At 38.5% G+C, this 23,971-nt stretch overlaps 1 protein-coding gene across 1 annotated transcript in view; it reads left to right on the plus strand.

The window, feature by feature from the left end:
• The first annotated feature begins 975 nt into the window (after positions 1–975).
• Positions 976–23,971, plus strand: part of neurl1aa (neuralized E3 ubiquitin protein ligase 1Aa) — a 67,246-nt gene continuing 44,250 nt past the window's right edge. The window contains exon 1 of the mRNA XM_062436076.1: positions 976–1,057. Within this exon, the coding sequence (XP_062292060.1) occupies positions 976–1,057 (82 nt within the window). The remainder of the gene's footprint in view (positions 1,058–23,971) is intronic.

The following is a 23,971-nucleotide window of genomic DNA, read 5'->3' on the forward strand; positions in this document are numbered from 1 at the left end:
TTTTTCTCTTTAATGCCAGCAACTTAAAAGACTGTTATTTCACAGCCAAATTACACATGCAGTAATGTTCATGTTTAAAGCTAACTATATTCAGGTCTGTGGTAAAATTATGATTATAGCAACACTGTGAATGAATAAAGCTACAGATGCTCTAATGTAGACTTGAGATAGAGCTGGGAAGCAAATAAAAACTGTCAGTGGCTTCTTTGTTTTGCTGTTTATTGTTGATTTACACTAGATGGCAGCTCTACACAGTTCATGGACCATGATGAAGCCCTTATTATGCACTTGTGTTTTGCACATGTTTATTATTTTGAACAGAATGCACCTAATCAGTTTAGTGAAGATACAAGTGATCCAAATAAGGCTGAAGTCATATGTTTAGGTGTTGAACAGCTAGACACATAGCCCTGTTTATTACTGCTTTATTTCTTATTAAATCTATAAGAGATATATAATGGCAAACTCATTTTTTATTATAAGTGGTTTCATTTATTTATTTGTTATGCTTATACTGAATTATTTTTGTTCCATTTTTTGGTTTTGACAATTTAATAAAACAAAGCATTGAATGACCTCAGCTGTTGGCACTATGGAGCATGCTGAAGAGGATTATTCAGCCGCCCCGAGAGAAAAAAAAATAAAAATCCCACTGATGAAAAGCCAAAAGCTGCCACATTGTAATAATCTCTCTCTGCACTCTGACTCCTCACCTGCATCCCCTGAAGCCTGTTGCCTCTTCCACTTGTGTGATGATTGGGGGACGTCTTTAAAAGAACACCACTCCCGTCTACGACAAGGAGGAGGAGGAGGTGGAGGAAGAGGAGAGGAGAGGAGAGGAGGGGGGGGGGAGAGAAAGTGTTTATTTATCTACTTCAGTGGAAAAGTGTCTCAGCCGGGCGCCGCCAGCAATCATCAATCGTATAAATAGAAGTCACTCAGAGACGCGGTGAATTCCTCCATCAGCATCCTGTCATGGGCAATAATGTATCGGGGATATCGACGCTGCAAAGAGGACAACAGCAGGGGTTTCAAAGACTGCGAAACTCTCAGAAAGGTCAGTAACCCAACACAAACACGCGCAAAACGCAATTATGCACGGCCGGACGCACGATTTGGCAACAATGATGGACATTTGTGGTTAAAAATGAGTAGTTTATAGGTGGAACTGAACTTGAATTGTGTTTTAGAAGGAAATACTCCTATGAAAAAGGTGTTGAAGGCAGCTTTTAGTCACTTTGTCCTGTTTCTGAAGCTCCTGTGTCAGTGTCTGGTGGTGCTGAAGAACAGCTCCTCTCAGCGTGCAGGAGGCTGGCCTGTTGCTTCTGCGGGTTGAAGGTGGATGGAATAGTTGGTGCATGTAGGTGAGATGTGACCTGTTCACTGTGACTAACTCTTTAAAGAAGTTGTTCTGAAATAAAAAACAAAAACAAAAAAAACACGCCAATCATTGGCGTGTTTTTTTTGTTATAATAATATAATAATATATAATATATAATACAATAATATTAAGCATAAATTGTGTGCAATCCATATTTCTAAAGAAAGAAAGGTGGGCAGCCACTAACTTTTTCATTCTTTTTTTTTAATTTTTTTTTATTTTTTTTTAACTTAGGTCATCATACAAAAGAAACAGAACATTTGCTAATCTTAAGTTGTTTTTGTTTTGTTTTTTAACTATATATACTTATTTCATTTTCTTATTAGGTATCCTCCCTCCTGCCCAAAACACTATGGCCAGATTAACCTGTCAGGGCACCCCAGGGTGGAAAATGTTATTTGTGTATTGGCGCTTTTCCACTACACAGTTCCAGCACGACTCGCCTCGACTCGCCTCGGTTCTTTTTGCGTTTCCACTAGGGAAAGTACCTGGTACCTGGTCCTTTTTTAGTACCTGCTCTGGTGAGGTTCCAAGCGAGCCAAGCCGGTACTAAAATGTGACGTCGACACACTGCTGGCCGCTGATTGGTCAGAAGAGTTGACGCTGGAAGAGTCATGAGCCGTCCCACACAAGAATCAAACCCCGCCCACGTTGAGTAGGTACTTTTTTGTAATGGAAAAGGTCTGTCCTGAAACCATACCGAGGCGAGGCGAGCTCAGTTGAGGCGAGTCGTGCTGGAACTGTGTATTGGAAAAGCGCCATATGTATCCTATCACTTCTGAGTTCTAGTTAAGATCAAGATCAAGTTCAATATAAACTTTATTGTCCCACCAGGTGGGAGAATTTGTCTTAGGCTAACCACCACTACAGCAGCCATTAAATATATAAAACCATAAAAGTCATAAAGCAACAATATACACATGGAGTAATACAAAAGATAATAAATAAATACTGCCAGATAGCAGCTCTAATAGATGAACAAAAAAAGAAAACACACACAGCCACGGTGCAAAGACTCAAATTCTTATCAGCACCAGCTTTATCAGGCTTTTATCTGCTCCTATTAAAAAGCCTGATAGACGCAGGGATGAATGAATAATAGAATCTGTTTAACCTACAACGAGGGACTCTGCCTCCTACCAGAGGGTAGCAGCTCGTACTCTGTATACAGAACATGAGATGAGTCACTTATGATCTTATTGGCGTGACGCAAGGAAGCCTGTTCATAATACATGCAAGGATAAGTGCTCTTTAACACCAATGATTTTCCATGCAGTGTGAATAAACGGAACACTTACTGTGTGTTTGTGTGTGTGTGTGTGTGTGTGTGTGTGTGTGCGTGTGCGTGTGTGTGTGTGTGTGTTAGTTTTGGTAATTTTCAACATGTTTTTTGAAAATATGCAGTACCCTGTAGGTACAATTTACAGAAAACTAAAATAATGAGGGACTGGACTACATGATTAAGGTAATGATGCAGTATTCATTAAAGTAGTTTTGTGCTTTAATTCTAATTAATTAATCAAACAACCAAAAATAGACAAGAAACCATATGACACACAGTGAACCCTTTGGGGCCCCTAGGAACATTAACCAACTTTAACCAGTTATTAATCCAGTGATATTCAACCAAGGCTGCATTAGTACCCCCAGGGGCCCCTGGGCACTGAAGCTCATATCCCCCTGACAACTGATTGGATAACGCTGCTGTCAGGTGGAAACCTTTTAACTCTTTTTTTTTTTTTGAACATACTAGGTTTCTAAATGACCATAATTATCTACATCAAGAGAATGGGTCAAGCCTTGTGTTGTATTTCTGTAAAGCCCATAAAGATTTTTTTTTTTTTCGCCCATCACCTTGCTGCTCAGGGGCCTCATGTGCTCAACCCTATCCAGCCCCCCCCCTTCCTTTTTGTAAATCCCTGCTTAGGTTGAATGTCCAAAGTCTTCCAGCACAAATCAGGAATTTACATTGTTCCGGTCATTGGAATAAAAAGTCAAATCTCTCCATAACTGACAAAATAATTTCACCTCAAAGTTTACTTACTAGCCATTCTGGAGCCTTTCGATTTGAGCACACAGCCATGATCAGCAGATGGAGTTTATCCATTTGTCATAAAATTACAGAGCACTTTAAAAAAGATCGCCTTCGTGCCAATTTAAAAGCTGAGCTTCAAAAGTTCAGTCTTGACGGCAAGAACAGGGGTTGACAAAAAACAACTAAAAATCATGGTCCATTTAAAGAATGGACTTTGACAAGAAGTGCTCAGAACAACAACACATTTTCCACAATTTCCTGAGAAAATTCAATCTGTTGAAGAAAATCAAGGGATACAATTTAAAGTTTAGGAACAGCTACATAATGGACACTATATGGAAGGTCTAGAATTCACTTTTAATCTCCACATAACTGTAGAGAACTTGATTCAGTGCTGTTGATCCCATAGTTCCATATGACAACTCACCTAAACCAGATTTTGGTCTTACTTTTAATGGAAGTTTTAGTGCTAATATCCAGCAGGGATTACATTAAGAAGTATGTGGATCCTTGAAGTAAAACATATGGATTAGTGCCTTTGTGACTGGAAACATCCATTTAATGATCAAAGTCATTAGCCACAATTTGAGAATGATATTTTCAATGCATATGTTGTTGTGGGATTAATTTTTCTGCTTGCTGCATTCTAAAAATACATCTATACATGGAGGAAGAAAAATAATGAAGTCGGGCAGGTGTTTATAAATACGAAGCCCAGCGAAAGTAACAAAATCCATCTGAGTCCCCCCCAATCAAAAGTTAAACAATAAAATGTGCAGCCAATCGTAATATCCTCACGTATCTACTCCAAAGCTCCTTCCAAGACCTTTTGGACCAAGTCTCATGTGTAATACAATCATGTAAAGTACAAAAAGTCCAGCTCCACACACGCACACACACACACACACACTCCCCCAGTCCTGATCCCACTGTTACATCTGGATTACAGAGGGAGGGAGGGGGTGAGGCTGGGAGAACGATTTAAAATGGAGCTGTCATCGGGATAATCACCATAAGTACACAGTTTGCCCTTTCACATCCTTTTTTCTCTATCTCACCCTCATGCGCGCTCGCACTGCTATTTTCACATCGTCAGGGAACACAGCGCAGAACAAGTGAGTCAGGCAGGAGAGACATGAGAGAAGAGGCACCATTATTCAGCCAGGTTTCCTTGACGACCACCCCATAACATGTGCAACAGTTCCCATGGTGATGGTTTCTAGAGTGCGTTATCGGAGGGAGATGATGGCTGATTGGGAGCGAGGACGTCACTCGGCTGCCGTTCGCAGTATTGGAAGAGCTGGGGCGTTTTTTGTGCAGCTCTGCATCCGAGTTTATTACGCTGGCGCTTCGACAGCAGCAGGGATTGGTTGGATAGGAAACGACGATATCTGGCAGACAACCACACACACACACACACACACACACACACACACACACACACAGAGCCACGCTAATATCTTCAATAGAGATGTAGATTCATTTGCTTTCAGCAGACATACATGGCCTTCTCTTAGCTCTGCTGAATCAGCTTCGTGGTGATGACTCCACACTTATTGTCAAAGCAGTCTTCATCTCATTTCTTATTAAACAACAAAAGCACATCATTATGTTATATTATCAGCTTTCTCACTTACTTACCTGTCATATGCATACTATAGTAATATGTTTATATAGTATGCCAGGAGCTTATTATATTAGTACAATTTAGTTACAATAATCAGTTCTTAGAGTATAGTTCAGCTATAACATGAGTGATATGGATAAAACCTTTTATTTGGAAATTAAGCTGATAAAAACAGACAAATTAGTATGTTAATTAAATACCTGAATAATGAAGGTATTTAATTATATTGACAATATTGCAATAAATAAGTCCTACTCATTCATTTGCAGTATTTCCAACAATGGCCTAATACAACCATAGATAAGGATGATGGGCTATATAAATAAACCTGACTGTAAAGGGCAGCTAGCTCTATATTAATATAATATTTAATATATATAATATGTTCCTTCAGTTAGATGTTTAAACTTCACTATGCATAAGGATATATGTGCAGAGTTTGACACTGAAAGTTTCTCTGAGCTCATTGAAAATCTCATTTTTCTGTGATATCACAAATAGTTTGGAAGCCAATTCTGGTCCAATGTTAACTTAACGCAAGTGTGATGTTGAAAATTGAAGCCTCAAGTTCACATTCACTGGGAATAGACTTTGCAGTGAAGTAGGAGACATCTTTTGGAGAAGCTGAAGATCCATTATAGGGATTTTAAAGTGGTCAAACCATATCAGACACACATTATAGTTCCAAACAGAATATTTCTATATATCTTAATAGATGTCTGGAGGGGTTAGTAATTATTAATATAAACAAAAACCCATGACTGGTGACAAATCTATTATCTGACAGTTAATATTAGTGGCGGAGGTTTGAATCTGATAAAAAAAAGTCCATGCCATGCCTAAGGCGTTGTGTACCTTTTAGGCCACAAGAGGGCAGTCTGACAGGCTGAATGAAGTTATAAAGCATTTCATTTTCACTGTAAATATCCTAAAATATGTAAGTCAAGCCAAGCCAGCACATGTGTCTGCACTATTGGCACTAGTGGATCGTTTAGCAGCTAAAGAGTCGGATATTTCCCTGGTGGAGCCCAAAACAGAGCTAAAAGGAGAGCGAATATTGGGATTAGAGTTATCAGCTAATGTTGCTGCGTAACTGCTGGATGTGTAGTTTCAACCACAGTTTAAGGTTGTCATCTGTCAGCTTGGTTATATAAAAAAAAGCTGAGTATAGGCAGGACAGGGTGAGAGCATTTGATAGTGTCACACACACAGTGCAAGGCTGCACTATTTGCCAGAAGCAGCACTTACCAGCCCAGACCTTGTACATACCCAACCTGAATAAAGACTTCTTTTTTTTTTCTCCTCAGTGATATATAACTGAATGACCCTGTATTATCATCTGCGGCGATTCAAGTGCTACCAAGCATAGTCGGTCGTGGGACAAAGACGTAGCGAGAAAAGCATTTAGACAAGAGCCGTCCTCAAGGGATGCTGCATTTGAACACGGTGTTCAGTCGCAGCCACTGACAAAAACATAACATTTGAAAAGGACGTGCCGCCTTCTGTTCACACTTTGCCAGACAGACAAGAAAACACGGAGACAGGGAACAGATGAGAAAGACGTTGCAGTGCGATAATGCGTATTTGTGTGTGCGTCTCCCTGGGAGAAAATAAAAAAAACTGAGACAAAAACAGAGACAGGCACGGGGAATGCAAATGCACCATGAACAAGATGTAGTAATGACTCATGGGTAAACAACAGTTTAGTTCCAGCCCATTTCTCCATCTTTTTTTTTTTTTAAAGATGAACCCCCACCTCACTCACAAAGTCCTGCATGAGTAAGATAATAAATGTGAACAAAATCTGAGCAGGCAATTATCCTTGTTAGGTAGGTTATATGAGCAGACTACGGTGCCGGATTTATTTTTATGAACATTTATCCAAACAACACCAAAAAAAAAAGAAGAGTTACAGCTCGGGGAGTTAGTTCGACGTCTTGCTCTCAAGGACACTTCAGCAGCTGTTTAGGAGAGCAAATCCATTCCTGTTTTTCTTCATCCTATCATTTCATACAATAGTACCTGTGACAGAAATGGAAACACGTGTATCTTTTGTTGGTCACCGTGGTTACTTCATTGATCCGTGCCGCACAGAGAGAGGAGCAAGGAGTTAAAGAGCCACTCTGAGCTTTTATATTACAGCTAACTGACTTGAGCTCAGCCTGTTCTCCTACATGATATTACTGAGAGGGCACAACAAGGGCATGCTGTTACCTCACACACACACACACACACACACACACATGCAAACACATATATACATGCACATGTGTTTGACTCACATACTGCACAGACTGTATGTATGTGGATTACTGGAAATCAGTAGACAACGATTAGTGATTTAAGACATCTGTCAGTGAAGTGCTGGGTGTGGGTGACAAACCCTCACACATGTGCTGTCTTCCACCTATTTCTCTTCATCACGACTCCCCGTTTCCATATATAACTCCGTTACTATAGTGACAGAGCTGATGTGGACTTTTTTCTTTCTTCCTCTCTGAAATAATAACTTACATTTGTAACCTGTGATATCAGCTATGAATTCTGCTTAAAGCTAATCAGTATTTTTATATTAATAATGGATTAAATGATTATGTGTAAAGTGAAGGGGGGGGGGGTCACTTGTAGTGGATATTCTGCTGTGAATTATTAACTCATTGAGCTTAAAGACTTTTCCTCTTTTAGCTCATTGTTTTGGGTTTTCCACCACAAAAAATCCACTCTCATCAACTCTGGCAGATGAGGAAGAATAGGAATATTTCCTATTATTCCAATTTGGGAGTGTTTGTTCAATATTCCTAATTATCCCCCAGTACTCAGATACTTTACTTAGGAAGTAAAAAAGAGGTAAAGATACTAATAATTCAGCAATATAAAAATACTCCATTACAAGTAACTACATCAGGCTCATAATACTTATGTACTTTTACTGCAAAGACAAGCTTCACTCAAATCAAGAGTACAAATAAAATGTAAAAACCTCGTTATGCTGATTTAAGTGATTTAATGCTGTATTTTTCGGGATTGAAGACTACCTGATCTCCTGTTGGTTGACAAACATGATATTTTAAATGTTCTCTGTGAATTTTTGTTTTCTTTACTGCATCAACAAACCAGTTAACACAAACAGAAAATTCACATTTTCATGTGAATAGACAATAAAGTTTTTATATTCTTATCTTATCACTCTTATCTTGTGGGGCACAGTTATTTTCACTTTCACTATGAGTTAATATATCAATATCTGAGACCTTTTCTCAGAAACCAGACCCTGAAAACCTCAAAGTGAAAGTTAAAATTAATTATTCATTATCTGTTTTTATTGTGTCCACTGACAGTTATCACATAGGTATTGTTCAACTGATAAGTTTTTCCATCATGTACATTCAGCAGGTCAATTCTATAAAGTCGGCCAGCTTCTCTTACTCTCGTACTGTCTCCTATTCATTAATGGACATCATTCTCTGAATCTGAATGTACACGATGGAAAACTTATCAGTTGAACAACACCTATGTGATAATTATAAATGTCAGTGGATGCAATAAAAAACAGATAATGAATAATTAATTTAAAAATTTTCAGGGTCTGGTTTCTGAGAAAAGGTCTCTGATATTGATATATTAACTCATAGTGAAAGTGAAAATAACTGTGCCCCACAAGATAAGAGTGATAAGATAAGAATATAAAAACTTTTATAACACATAACACATGAACATGTAAATGGTCATTGTCTTTGTTGCAGCAACAAAAGGTGACAGATGGCTAACAGTTTGTAAAGCAGGACAGTCACAGGTGTGAAATAACCAATAAGTCTGTAATGGACCAAAATATAACAGTAAAAGTACATAAGTATTATGAGCTTGATGTAGTTAAAATATTACAGTAAAAGTACATAAGTACATAAACCAGTGGTTCACAACTTTTTTGGTTTGCTACCTTTTACAAAAAAAAGCAAAGTCTAGTTGGGGTGCCTTGTTACATTTCTGTCTTTGTCTCTGTCTCTGAGTTGTTAGCAGTTCCAGTTAGCTGGATGTAGTATGCAGCATTACAGTAAAAGTACTGCAGTATTATGAGTGATGTAGTACACAAATTGTTTCAGTTTGTTGACTTTAAATGAAACTTTGCTTTGTTTTGTGACATATTTGATATTTTGACCTCTTTCAGCATTGAACGTTTATTTGAATGAAACCTTGAGAAGCTTAGAGTGTAAATCAATATGTGGTGGAACAATCAACTCATAGACATGAGAAATGTAAGGCACCCCAAATGTTTCCCTTTTTTGTAAGAGGTAGCAAACCAAAAAAGTTGTGAACCACTGGTTTAATCTTTAAGACTGTGTTGTAGCACATTCATTTTCCTTTGTGTAAAATATTAATTTGAAAACTAATTAGACATGTCATGGAGTAAAAGTACAAAGACTATACCCAAAACTTGTACAGTAAAAGTGCAGTACTTGTTGCTACTGCCTTATAGCCACACAAGCTAATACCCTAAATTAGCCCCCAACTGACACCAGATAAAGCAAACAGTGTACAGTTGCTTTTAAATGAGCTGTATGCATTAGTGTCAGGGTTCTGATACTGCTGCTAGTTCCTTTCACCAAGTCATATTGTTGCTGTTACAAATACTGTATCTTCAACTCAGAATTACAGCTAGGAGGCACACATGAACTGTTTTTCTAACTTAGCTGCTTGTAATTACACTCTGAGCAATGGGACAGAAATGTGACATTAACTTGCTGTATGCTAACTGCACAGCGCTAGCAGATAGAGTTAGCTAGTTAAGGCCAGAAAAACACTATTCCAAATGAATACTAGTTTTGCTCTGTGTCTTCTGGATGTGGATTAGCAATTAGCTCACCATAGCACAATGTTCACTATAACAACCAAATAAATTGATACTATGTCAATGTTGTGTTTATAGCTTGTTAAGCTCCCCCCAAGAGGCAGATTTAACCATCAACAATAATTATTGTATGCGCAGGTGAAGGCTGTAGCTTAGCTAGAGTTTGCGCTAATTAGCAACTATGTATTAGTATTTATTGGAGTTTTGCATTAGTTTAGCAATTTATGCTAAATAGGGACTGCATAACTTGTTTGATGTTAGTATTTATTGATGAAATCATGAACTCATGGTGAAATTAATGAGCTTTAGTGTCTGCACATAACAGGAAACTGGCCCAGTCTGCTATTAGTTTTGAGAACTTAAAATAGCCTAATCAGAACTTTGTTTTTCTACACTTCTTTTTACTATAGCAGCGACGTCTCTGGTTCTCTTGTGTGACAGTGTGACCTGGCTTATGCAACATGGCACCGACGGTGCAGCTGCCTGCCAAGAGTGTTTTTCGAACATCCTTAACACCTGCTTAAATAAGATACACATACAGATACACATACAGATAATACAGGCACATTGTCGCTCCTTGGAGTATCGGAGCACCTCCGGCACTGTAAATGCAGTGTTTACGCTCTGTAAACATTAGCTATAAAAAAAAAAGCGACTGGCTGTGTTTTCCATCCCAGTAGCCTGTGCTGGATGAGCTCACCGGGTTAGATTATGTGTCATACTTATATAAGACAATGCAAAGGCAAGGAGCAGTCACAAGAATGTTGTTAATGCATTTTGAATAGCTTAAGAGTGCCTCAGTGAGAATGTTGCTCTTGGATGTTCAAACACCTGTTATATCATTGTATATTTATGTAATGTATTGACAGAATTACTTGATCAAATTAATTGATCAAATCACACCTAGAAATAGGATGAAATGTACTCACGTAGAGGCTTTATAGTTGCTTTTAGTACCATGCTTTGGTGTTATTGTTTGCCTTGCACTATGGTAACCAAGACAGAATCACGACATTTTGTTAATCACATGTCTTGTAACTGTTATTCATGCGCGCAAATGTATTGACTTTCCCCCATAAAGACGGGAACATTGGCTGCTTGTATCCACAGTGACAGATGTGTGTTTTAATGCTACTTTACAGCGATGTGGGGACAAGCTGCTTTGCCTCGTGTACTAAGCAGCCTCGTGGAGTTCATACGGGTGGAAGTGGAATAATTCATCTTAGCTTGACTCACAGATCATATGCCTCTTTGTATATGAATCACGGTCGAATCTCAGAATAGATCTCAGAATGGGGAAACTGTATGTTACATTTAGGTCAAGCGTTCATGCGGTACACTTTTGAAAAGCGGTGACGGCTGCTTGTCGTCTTGTTAATGTTTTTCAAAAAAAGCAGAGTCAAGGTTATTTGTAGTTGCATGGGTCAGCGGCAGTGTTTGAGTAAAGTTGCACATGCATATCAATCTGTGCGATGACTGAAATGTCCATAAGTGGATTCAGTGTCAGAAACTGAGTCAATGTAACTAAGACAGAGAGGTCAAGGAAGGCCAGGAAAGAAAATTAACCTGGCAGAGCACAGCACACCACAATGCAATGCAATACAACATAATACAGTATGTTCCAATTTAATTAGGTCCAAGTGAGACACCTCTGAGAATTAGACAAGTTGTACCGAATTTCTTCAAGAGATAGACCGGAAACCATGTAATTCAGCCATTTGTTAAATCAGGGAGGCGAGACAGACTTCCACTCTCTAAGGATAACCATTTTTGCAATGACCATACCAAACATGAGGGTTTGTTGTAGGAAGAGTCAAAGAAGAATCAACCCAACACCACAAAAAGGCCATCAGGGATCAGCTGTCTGTTGTATATGTCACTATACAGTTTAAACATGTCACACCAAAAACTTGAGTTTTGGGCAAGACCAGAAAAGATGGCCAAGGGTCCCATCACCTGACTTACACTTATCACAGGTAGCAGAGACAGAGGGAAAGATTCTATTCAGCTCGGTCTTGGAAAAGTGAAGCAGATGGACGTCAAATTCTTAGTTTTGTTTGGGGAAATCTGATACTATAATGCACCTTATTCGTGATCTTTGAATGCTCATAGTTTCTTAGAAAAGACCTTTTGGGGTGAAATATTTGACATGATAGAAAGCATAACAGCACTATCAGATAATATGTTAATGCTCAAAACCTCCAAACAGAACTCCATTCAGGTGGAATTATCTTTCATGTTCTTAAAAATGTTAATTTTCCCCCTTTTTGCATCAAATGACTTTAATCATTTGTTTAATGAATATATTTTACGCATAATGTTTTCCAATAATTGAATAGTCTTGTGCGGCACTGATAATAGTTTAATTCTTGTTAGCTTAAATCTTGTTACCCAACTAGGATCAAATGAAATAGAACATAGAAGAATGTTGTGGTGAGCCGCTCAGCAGAATGGAGTCATTGCGGTTGGAAAATGAACCGACTTGGAGAGGCCAAAACAATGTCCTAATGCGACCTAATGTTTAAAATGTCAGGGGAGAGAAAAAGAAAAAAAGAAAGGAGGAGTGTTGTTTTTCTTTCCAAAGCAGACCACCAGACAAACAGCCTTTTTCAATATGGCACCGGATCAAAAGGAGCATATCAACCACACAGCTGGGTTTGATTGCACAATTAAAAAAGAGAAGTTGGAATGAGAGTCTGAAATGGGGAAGTAAATGTTGGCAAAATGACAAGTCAATCAGGATGTGAAGTGATGCTTTGCGTTTTTTTTTTTTTTGTTGCATGCTAGCCTTGAGAACATTATGACAGGAGGGTGATTATTTTTAAATTATGGAGACTAAACAACGCTTAATTTAAAATGCATTTTCTTTTTTTTTTGTTTCTTGCTGTGAATCAATATAATGTGACTATAGTGTGCTCATTTTAAGGAGAAAAATATGACTGGAATAACATGCACACAGTATTTGCTGCTGAGCCGTTTCTAATGTGTGCAAATGCAAGTAACTTACAATCCCTGTTAGCTATATGTTCAATACATATAAAGGGCAAATATTTTTGGATTACTCCTTTCAAATGTGTTCTGCAGAGAAACAGATAATAGTAAGGGGGATATGTAAAATTATGACAAATTACCATCAACTATGTGTTATGAACATTCCACACATCAAATTCAAGCATCAACTTCGACCATTCGCACACTTGTATGCTAATGGTCATGTGGAAGCACGCTGTTCCTGTCCAAACGATTATCAGCAACATTCCGGATAGTACTTTTTTAATAAGGGAAGTCATTCACAGTCCAGGTTTGCAGGACATGTTGAGTACATAAATCACAAGTACACAAATACATCATAATATAGAAATAACTCAAATATTTGCATTAAGTCCTATCTAAATAAATCTTGTCTTCCTTTTATTGCTCTCCCTGTCATTTTACTTTAAGTAGCTAATTATGAACATTTGTACAAACAATATCACACACACTCATTAATCCATGAATATATCACAGTCTCTGCAGTAGACCACTGGAGATGGCAATTTCCATTAAAGCAGGTCAGGTCTGATGATGATGTACTACAGTTTTTTTTTCTGGTTGCATTTTTACAGGAAAAGGTCATCTTTCCATTGTGTAGATTTCATAAATAATTTTTAACCAATCTCTTAATGATGGAGCATCTGTTTGCAACCACTTCCTAATCAGGGCTTTTTCCCCTCCAATAAGTAATATTCTCATTAGGTATTTGTCTAACTTAGTCTAAATATTCTGTGTTACATTAACCATATTCTTTGTAATTATTTTGTTAAATTTGTTACCTCCATTCTTCTTTCATGTTTATTGGTATTGGGGACCAGTACTTTACAAGAGTCCTTCTATTGTCCTTCTTAACACATGTGATCGTATGTCCAGTTGAAAATGAACTTTGAAGTTTTTCATTACACACCAAAATATCAATGGACTCTTTGTCCAGCCATTTTTGTAATATTATGAGGCGTGCAACGCAATTCTAAGAATGTACTTGTGTCTGCAGTCATAATTGGGGTCTTATCTCAGTATAAGGTGATGTGGATTTAGATGTATAAGTATCCCAAATATTTTATTCATCTCATTTTGGACTGATAAGATGATCATATGTACCACAGATGTATTTTACATTGCAGTCATAAAGGAGAGCACATAGGATCATATTTGCATCAAACAGCTGGCGTTACATGTAGTCTGTAAATAATCTTATATTGGGTCTCATAGGATTTGTCTCATGTCATTTTCTTTGCATTATTTTTTTTTTTAAGATTTATTTTTGGGCTTTTTATGCCTTTATTCAGACAGTCTGACAGGAAACAAGGAGAGAGAGAGAGAGGGGAATGAACTGCAGCATTTTGTCCCTGGCCGGATTCAAACCAAGGACGCTGCGATTATATGGCATGCGCTTTAACCACTCGACCACCAGGGCGCTCCTCCTTTGCATTATTTAAAGTGTTTAGCCACATATCATCAAACGGGACCGAAAATCTTCCTTCCAGGATGTTTCGCTATTGATAGTAAGGATTTGATCATAAATATAACTTATAACTTTCTTCCTTAGAGAAGAAGCTTTCAATAGTATCTTCTCCAAGTGATTCATGTACAGACCACTCTTTCATATCTATATGGATTGGATGTAACTCCTAAATTGTAAATAGTTGAAAAATTGTGCTTGGGAAAAAGGTCAAATTCAGTCCCCAAGTTGTGTAAAGGATGTATAGGACCAGTCTGTAGGATTAGGTGCCCTCCCCCCTCCCTTCCCCTTCCAAACATGTAGAAGAACCTGCTGTGGTGGCAAAACTCACAAAAAAAACAACATAAAATGCTTCATGGAAGATGATCTGCTCTGTATGTAGAGATAAAAGGCTCATTCGAAAGTAACAAAAACGCAATGATTCTTATTTTCAGGTGATTATACACTAATTAAAACATGCTTATGAATATTATATTCCATTTCTGCTAAATCCGTTCTGATAGATGCCACTCTAAATTCTACACACTACACCTTTATGAGTCACCTTTATTGTTATTCCACTTCTTCTGTCCTTATAAAATGTGTAAAGTTGCTGATTACACACAGCAGGCTGTTTATCTCCCCATCACAGAATGCTACCATTAAAACAAACTGTCACTGAGCGTAAAAGCAGTTAATGTTCCTATCTTTATGGAGCAGGAGTCAATACATTTGTGTGCTTGGACGACAATTACAAGGCTTGTAATTATAAAAGTGCTATAATTCTATCCTGGTTGGCCTGAAGGTAGGAAATCCCCCAAATAGCACCAAAAGCGAGGAACTAAAACAGATGTAAATCACTTAGATAAATACAGTGTTATTGGTGTGTGAGTCTGTCTTGTGTTTTGACAGTTGGGAACTCATTATTCCACTTAAAGTGACATTATTATTTTTTTTTTAAACAGTCCTTATTAGATATTTGAATGCATTTCCATCAAATCTAAAATGTGACACGAGCCGATTCGCCTCACATCACCTCTGTGACTCGAAAAAGCACAAGCTGCCATTGGGACTGCTTTCCAATAATTTAATAAAAACACACACATACACACACACACAAAGAGGGATCTCCCCTCCAGCCCGCTGTGCTGAGCCGCAATAGTGTTTCTGATGGGATAATCTGTACGTTGTGTTACAGCCCATGTGAGGAAGGGATTACATATTTATTTGGGGAGTTTTCATCCCGCCTTTACCATCTGTCACCAGCAGTGTGTCCATAGGACATTTACTAGAGCTTTATAGTGGAGTGATAGGGCAAGAGTGGGTGTGATACAGATTGTGTTAGAGGAAGAAGAAGTAAGGATGGGAGCTACTGTACTGATTGTAACCTACTTGAGAAACAATTCATCATAGATCTGTGTTTTAAAGCCTTAAGGAGCATAAAAACCACCTGCAAAAATCCTCCTTGACACCTTCTGTGGAGTTATATTCAGTAATGTGAATAGTTGTACCCAGTAGCTTCTGGGCCCATGCGTTCTGTTATAAGAGGGGAAGTCTGTCCATAGATCCTCTTTTTAGTCCCAGGGTGATTAAGAGCCAACACAGCGCTGATGTCATAATCCGCATCCTTGTCGCTTACATTATAGCAGCAACTTGATGGGTGGTCTGGCTTGCTCGGCTGGCCTTGCCTATACTTTTGAGGAGGGGTGGGAGGTTCAGATCAACTAAAATCATATGTGGTACCATAAGGATCACAAGAAAAAGGTTGTTTGTTATGTTGATTTTTTTTTAAAGTTGTCAACCCTTGCAATGTTGCAATGTAGCATTCAATGTATCTGCATTCTGTAACTTCCTCTTTATATAGTAGCTTTCATTATTACCGGCAGAGTTACAGACATAAATACTTGAGCAGTGAGACTGTACCGACACAGTAAACTTTGGGGCCGTAACCAAACAAAACAACAAGCTGAAAGCTGCTGAAAGGTTCCATAGAGTTTAATCAACTGATCTCGGTCCTTTGACAGTTGATTAGTAGAATCATGTGTTCATGTGTGTCTGTTGGAACCAAAAACCTGCAGGCACATTGCCCTTTTGGAATAATTTGGACATGTTTGGTTTAGAGGAACTGCAGAGTCAGTGATAATTCTACAATGGTTTCTTTTTCTCTTAGATTCTCTGGCTTATGATTTATTTTATTACTGAGATTGTGGATTTGTGGTGCTGATATCTTGTGATTCAATCTGGTTTGCCTGGTCTTGAATGTGCCTGCCTGATATCAACTTCGATCACCTAACTTGGAACCTGCGGCTGGTCGGCTGCTAAAACATTAAAACCTCTTGTCACACTTGGTTAAATTCATTGCCCGTGTCACAATATTACCAAACTTGCCAGGCACGGCTCCGGCCTTTTAATCTACTCAGACATGGTGGAAGGAGTGGTTTTTATTTATGGCCTGTGCTAGGTGGCTCCACAGAGCGCTGAGCAGGACCCTGACTGATTCAAGAGCCTGACAAGGACCCTGAAACACGCCAGGAATTATAGACTCGAGGCGTACCAGGATGTCTGGGATCACCCCTTCCCTACAGTATGTCTTTGTGGTCACAATGACTGTGCAGCTCTCGCAGCATGACTTTCTTTTAGCTTCAGTTCTTTTCTAGCAGTACACAGCATATTTTAGATAAGAAAATCTCCTCAAAAATATTTTAAGCGATCACATGTTGTTTGCAAATACAGTTCACACAACCAGATATATCTGACTAGTGTTTTCTGTCTTCTTTACCACACAGTAAGAAAAACACATTTCATTGATGGCTATATTTCTGCAAGTAGTTCTGCCTCTGGTGCCTCTTAATGCAGGATTACTCATCAATAACTTTTTTATACTTTCAATAAATAACTCTCTTAATCTTTTAAATTAGATTTTTTGTTGTGACTGACAGCTGGCACCGTGATGGTGAGTTGAACAAAGTGTCTGAACTCTATATTTCCAGACTTTAACTTATTTGGCTTGTGTTTCCACTGGGGGTAAGCTCATGTATTTACAAATGGTTCTAAATTCTGCCAGTTTCAACAGTCTAATGTGATGTCTGCTGTAAAGACTTTATTCAGGAGTTCTCCACCTTTACACAGTAATATTTAGATTTCTTTGCTTAGAAAAATATCTTTTAAAACTACCATTACATCACATACTTCTATTAGTACACTTCTGTTAGTAGTGCTCAAATTCAACAGGTTAGTGTTGTCTCAAATCAAACAAGGCGAATGACGATTAGCTAGTTAGCAAGCTAGTGTTAGCATTTGCATTATTGTCTGTGGTACCAAATCATTACAGACTGCTAAATGAACCCAATAAACCTACTGATTGTTTATATCTGACAACAGTGTAGTGGTGCTTAGTGCAAAAAAAAATGTATTGGATTTAATGCAGTGATGTTCACTTTCGTTACAACGTCCTTGGCCGCCATTTCCTGTTTGAACAGTGTTCCCTCCGCTTCTGCTATGTAGCCAAGATGGCAACCATTGAGGGTGAGATGTGTCCATATTACATTCTCAACTTCTTTTTTGAGTGCACCATTCAGTACTCATAGTGCACTGCATTTTTCCATTCTTCTCAGTGTGAACGCACTTATGTACTCAAAATATTAATTGTAAGTACAGAAGTATGAGATTTGAGTCTCAGAACTCTCTCTAGACTGTAGACGGCAGACTTTAACTTCTTCCACCCCAAGCTACAGTCAGGGATAAGCTCACATTTTTACAAATGATTTGAAATTCTGCCAGTTGCTCCATGAATCTATTAAAGTTTAACTTTTTAAACAGTCTAATGTAGTGATGTCTACTGTTGAGACTAAATTCAGGACTTCTCCAACACACCTAAGATATTTTATTTGTCCCTACGGAAATTCATGGTGCACAACACGGCAATCGTCAAACTTTAACAGTAATGTTTAGATTTCTGTGCTGTTATGGAACTTTGACGCAAATATACCTTTTTTCCAAAAAGTCTTGCATTGCATTAACACTAAAACTGCCAGTTGATTCTCATAGTTTCTTTCAGCAACTACACTACTGACATCCCCCCCCTCGCAATTCAAAATCTTTAACTCTGAAGTTCAGACATACTTGACCCAAAGCTCACCCATTGTTCCGTTTCTTTTGGGAAGAGCTGCAGGAAAAACAGCGGGACGATAGAAAGAAAATAATCTCATGTGTCTCATGACTGTCCTAGAAACTGTCTGATTAAATACCACCAGGCTAGAACTGCAAAAACAGAGTATCGTACTAGAAGTATGATGCTCTAGAGGTGTACTGGTGCTGGTATATTTTTGCTTTATCTTGAGATAAGATAATGAAATAAGATGTTAAATATCAAGTGCTGCTTCTCTTGATTCTCATAGTTAGACTGCTTTTTCCATCTCAGAATTTGTTATTTTTATCCAGTGTTCTTCAAAAAGTTTCTCTGCTTTGACTAATGACCTTTTCTGAACCAGAAATGTATTTTTGATCAGTTTCAGTCTCCATATTACATAATCAGCTCTTTTAGAGGTTATAAATGATTAACTTCTGATGGTTGATTCTGTTAATCATGCAGTTCTCGCTAATCTTTTTCAAGGCAGAGATGGATTTACAGAATAGTCCTGCTGTTTAAGGAAATTGGGAAGGTATCATCCTGTTTGTGCTGCTCCACATCTTGCATAATGTTTATTATATATGCTCCCCGCGGGGCGTATCATTTAGAAACACAATGTCTCCTTTCATTGCTACACTGATGATGATGTAATGCAGTGGCGTTATTTTCTCTGAAGCCTCTTCACAAGAGCCTAAGTGATTTACATGCTGGATGGGATGGAGCCACATTTTTTAAAAGATGAATAAAAACAAATCAAGTGTCTATTCTTTGGATTATTTAGGTTGTTAAAAAAAAAACCCCAACTTGCTACAGTCTTCAACCGCATACCTCAAGTTTGATATAGACGTATGTGCTGTTTTGGAATGGCACTCTTTATGTTCACTGATCTCAAGAACAACTTCTCTTTCCCATTGCATTACAACATCACTTCTAGCTTCCAAACAAGTCTTAATGTTACTGTGAGTCATCCAAAGTCAACTGTGCTTTACTATTGGTTTCCTAAAGCTGTAAATGTTGAGTTCACCCCATATAATGAAAAAAGGTTTTATTCACTTGCTTTCTGCCTCCCAGCAAAAACAGAGTTATTATCATGTTGTATAATCCACAGACCTTTTCTTTGGGACTAATTTTTCTGTAGAAAATGCTTCTTTTTGAAAATTTGAAAAGTGTTGACATTGAAGTCTGTTGAAGATTATCCAGACTAGCTGAAAAACATTGTTTCTGGAAAGATGTTTCTTTTATATTTTTTCACCTCTGCTATATAAAGTAAAGCCAAAACTATCTGCACGCCAAAACTATCAGCTGATCACTGGTGGTGAGTGAGGAAAAATGTGCTCTTTTCTTCTTTTTTTTTGTTTTTTGTTCTCTGACCTTTTCGATCTTGCATGTAATATCGCAGCAGCCTTTTATCATGCAAAAGGTTAGTCTTTTTTGCCAGACTCATTGGAAAACTTAAAATTAGCAATGCTAATCAAGAACTTTTTGATACTTTGATAACACCAAATGAACCATAGAAAAGCCTAATTACAAAGTGACAATTCCACATTACAAACTGACATATTTATATTTGCGATAGGCCAATCAGATATTTTCTGGCTCCAATCTTGATCTGAGTCCTTTAATATTGGATATCTGCCAACACTGAGTCTAACCTGATATGTCTATTTGCACGGCAGCAGAAAGATATGCAATGTTGATTTAATATGTATCTGGTAGATTGACATAACATGTGTAGCCTTGTCTAACGTTGGCACTTCTCAAGTTACTTAGTTTGTTAATCCAAATACTGAAGTTCCTGGTTCAACTTTATTAAATCGATCAGCTTCAATTATTGAGAGGAATGAAACTTGGAGAATTCAACTCTTCTACCGAAACTGGACTGGTGTTTGAACCGCAGAAACACTCGAAATACATAAAACTGCGGTGTTACAGCTGCTAGACATCTCTAGTTTTTATGATACACTCACATTATTTACATATTAGATCATGGGAAACAATAAAAATGTAATATCAACCAAGTTTACAATATAAATCAGTTATTCAAAGTGTGTCTACAACCACATAATCTCCTTTTAACCTCCTGGATCATTGCACCAGAGCAATTCACTGTCATATAACATTACACCATTACACTGCATACAGTACATACTGCACAGTACACATTTAATAAATCCTTGCAAATTGGCCCAGCATATCTAGCACCCCTGCTCCTCATGACTTCCTGTTTCCTCTGTGCCCTAAAGCCATAAAATATCAGCTGAATCCTGTGACTCCTCTTTCCTTTCAGTCTTCCGTCCCTTTTCTCGTTCAGGCTCGGAGCAAAGCAGGAGACATCTTCATGTGTTTTCTGTCTTGTTGAAGAGAGACTGATACTCAGATCTGAGCTGTGGGATCAAGAGGCAAAGATGCCCTAAAAACAGTACCTCAATCTGCTTATCTCTGTTATATGGTCCCAAATGAGAAGAGGAGCAGATTAGCCCCGGGTAATATCTTTGGTGGCCTCTCTTGTGTCTAATTAAAAAGGCTATCATTTTAGTGAGTACATATAAAGCAGTGATTGAGGTGATTTTCACCAGCTCTATGGGACAATCTCAACGCTTTCAAGAACTCCATTTTCTTTTGATCTTGTTTCAGCTAAACCCGGCTCCTTAAGGATCTAAACGCAGCATGAAAACCTAGAGAGAGAGGACTAACACAGGTTGTAAATGTGATAAATGAGAGGAAATATAAAGTGAGGGCCACATAAATGGATAAAAGAAAGCTCTGGCAATGTGTCTGAGCGTCTGGAAGTATCCTTTTGCCAAACGTGACATGAGCCAGTGGATGTCAAGAAAGATACAGTGAGTTGATTCACGGAGGGCACGATTTAGAAACTGCTAAGCCAGCAGGGCCACTGATTGATGGCGCCTGAAATCCATGCAAACGCATTCATATGTTTCCCCACGCAGCAGCTGTCCCATATTAATCTAATGTAATGAACAATAAACACCCCATCATGATCGGAATTGCAATTTAAAAGTCGCAGTGATCTGTTCTGGGAGGAATTACAACCACATGTACTCCTGCCCGTAAGAGAGGGGAGAGCTACAGGAAACAATGAGATTCATTGTAAAATCTGTTCTTTTTTCTTTGTTTTTGTTTTTTGACACATGGTTTTGTGTGGTGTGGCTCCAGGCATGGCAACGTTGGTCTTGCACCACAATGAGGTTGACTTTTTTTTTTTTGTGTGTGAAATGTCTTGACAACTACTGGATACATTGTCATGAAAATATTGTCACTTTAGTGATCAGCTGATTTTTTCTTGTGGTGCCAGTTGAGGCCAATGCAGAAGTACCTTCAAGTGTAATGCTGCTAATGGCCACTAGATGCTGGCTCCAACTGACTCTCATTAAAAAGGCTTCAACTTCTCTGTAGACATAGGCAATCCTTTTTTTTTCACCATAAGTCATTATGGTGTCAGTTGCTTAATTCAGCCCCTCTAATAAGTGTGCTTGCGCTCATTTTGGAAATGATGGCTCTGTTAAGAAGATATTCAGACTTAGTAGCTTTGATATCTGCCATGTTGATTGACAGCTGATTCACCTGCTGTTCTCCCCGGCTCGAGGACTCTCACAGTGTTGGACTATTGTCACAATATTTCTGTTTAATTAATTGATTATCATACCTGTTAGTGCAATTGATCTAAAAATAGCAAATGGCAATGTTCTTAACAGGCTAGTTTTAGCTTGGGTCATTAGAAGTTGACCTTAGCATTTAGCCCAAAGCTCCTTTGTGCTTAGGAACAGTCTCACAGTGCTGCTAGCAAGGCTGTAGACTCTCTCTGTAGAGTCTGACAATACATAGAAAATATACTGTATGTGCAGCAGAAAACATATAGACCTTAGTTAATTACATTCTTCACTGATAATTAAATCCTTTCATTTTCACAGTGATACCTTACTGAAGCTCATCACTCAGCACCAGCAAATTTTACCGCAGCGTATCAGACATGGAAACGGTATTTTCAGTTCCTGAGCAGCAGAGACAATAAGGCATTTCTTTGCAACAATCCAGCCCAAGGCCGAGTGGGTCTGAGAGATATTAAAGCAGAGTGACAGATCTAATTATCGCCTCCCCACTTCTCCTGCTCTAACTCTGATGAAAAGTACTACATTACAACAGACATCCTATGCCCTCAAACTAACTTTCACCTTTGCTAATAACTAAGAGCGTAGTTATCTGGAATACCTGCTGAGGGCATGTCTCAGAATTGGCAGAAGGGGATTTGCAATAAGGCTGGATTTATGAAAGGAGGAGACCATCATTATTCCAATGCTTGCTGCGGTGAATGTGCAAATGCCCCCTACCTACTATCTGTCACCTTTCCCCCCTCTCTTTTTCCATGTTTCTCATTTTCTGTTCCTCACATTGCATAATGATCCATGTCACCTCGGCAAAAATCTTTGAGGGTGTTATAGTTTCTCTACAGTTTCTCCACCTCTACTCTCTGTCCTGTTTCTGGATCTGTCTTAGGTTCCACTTTTACTCATATTGCAAATGGCCTTGTGATGGGGCTTTAAAGGCTATTCTAAATAGGAGGTTTTGTTTCCACGCACGTGCCGAGCTGCACTCTCAGACAATACAAGCTCTAGGAGACCCATTCTGCTGACCTCCCCGCTACTCGGCATCTGCTGCCAGATTCCCTTTCACTTCCATACAAATCACTTAGAAAGAGGCGGCAGGCCCCATTCTGTTTGGCAGGATGTTATATCGCCCCTGTGGATTTGAATCCTTGTGCACAGTTCACACTTCACTGTGCTATTATACCACTTTACTGCTATCTGTTGGGCCTTTTTGTCTCACTGTATTGTTACTGTTCATGGCCTTTGTGTTTCATAGCACTAATGAAACTATGTGTTTGTGTGCTTATGAATCCCTGTGAGATGTACGTAATGCCTTTCAAACGGTGGTTGTCTTGGAAACCTTGGTCAGGTCTGGTCTCCAGCTGGTGTCATAGACTGGAGCATGCTGGGACATGTGACCATGGGGGTTGGTTAATCATCAGCCACCATCTCAGATCCACAGCCACATGAAGTAAGTAGTCAAATCACGATGTAATGACCACAAAAAATATGAATTCAAATTTGGTCCCTGACTTTATGTGTGCAAGCTGAAGATGAAGGCCTGTGGGTGTGAGGACTACACATGCCAACAACTGTTGAAATAGATGGTCATTTGCATTCTTCAGAGAAATGGCAATTCAAGTTGAAAGACTAGAGGTACTGATTAAATGTAGTGAATCATTAGCTGTTTCCTCCTATAACTAAGAAGATACTGACAAACATAAGACATATGAATATATCAATGATGATTTTTACCCCTTCGTTCCTTCTGGCCTATTTTATTTTATTTTTTGGCCTGGACCCAATTTGCTTTTATTGTTATCGTTTTACCTTTTTACATAAAAGGCAGATATCAGAATCATGTTTAAAGGCTAAGT

Source organism: Scomber scombrus, chromosome 2 (genome assembly GCF_963691925.1).
Source record: "Scomber scombrus chromosome 2, fScoSco1.1, whole genome shotgun sequence".
Classification (NCBI taxonomy): Eukaryota; Metazoa; Chordata; class Actinopteri; order Scombriformes; family Scombridae; genus Scomber; species Scomber scombrus.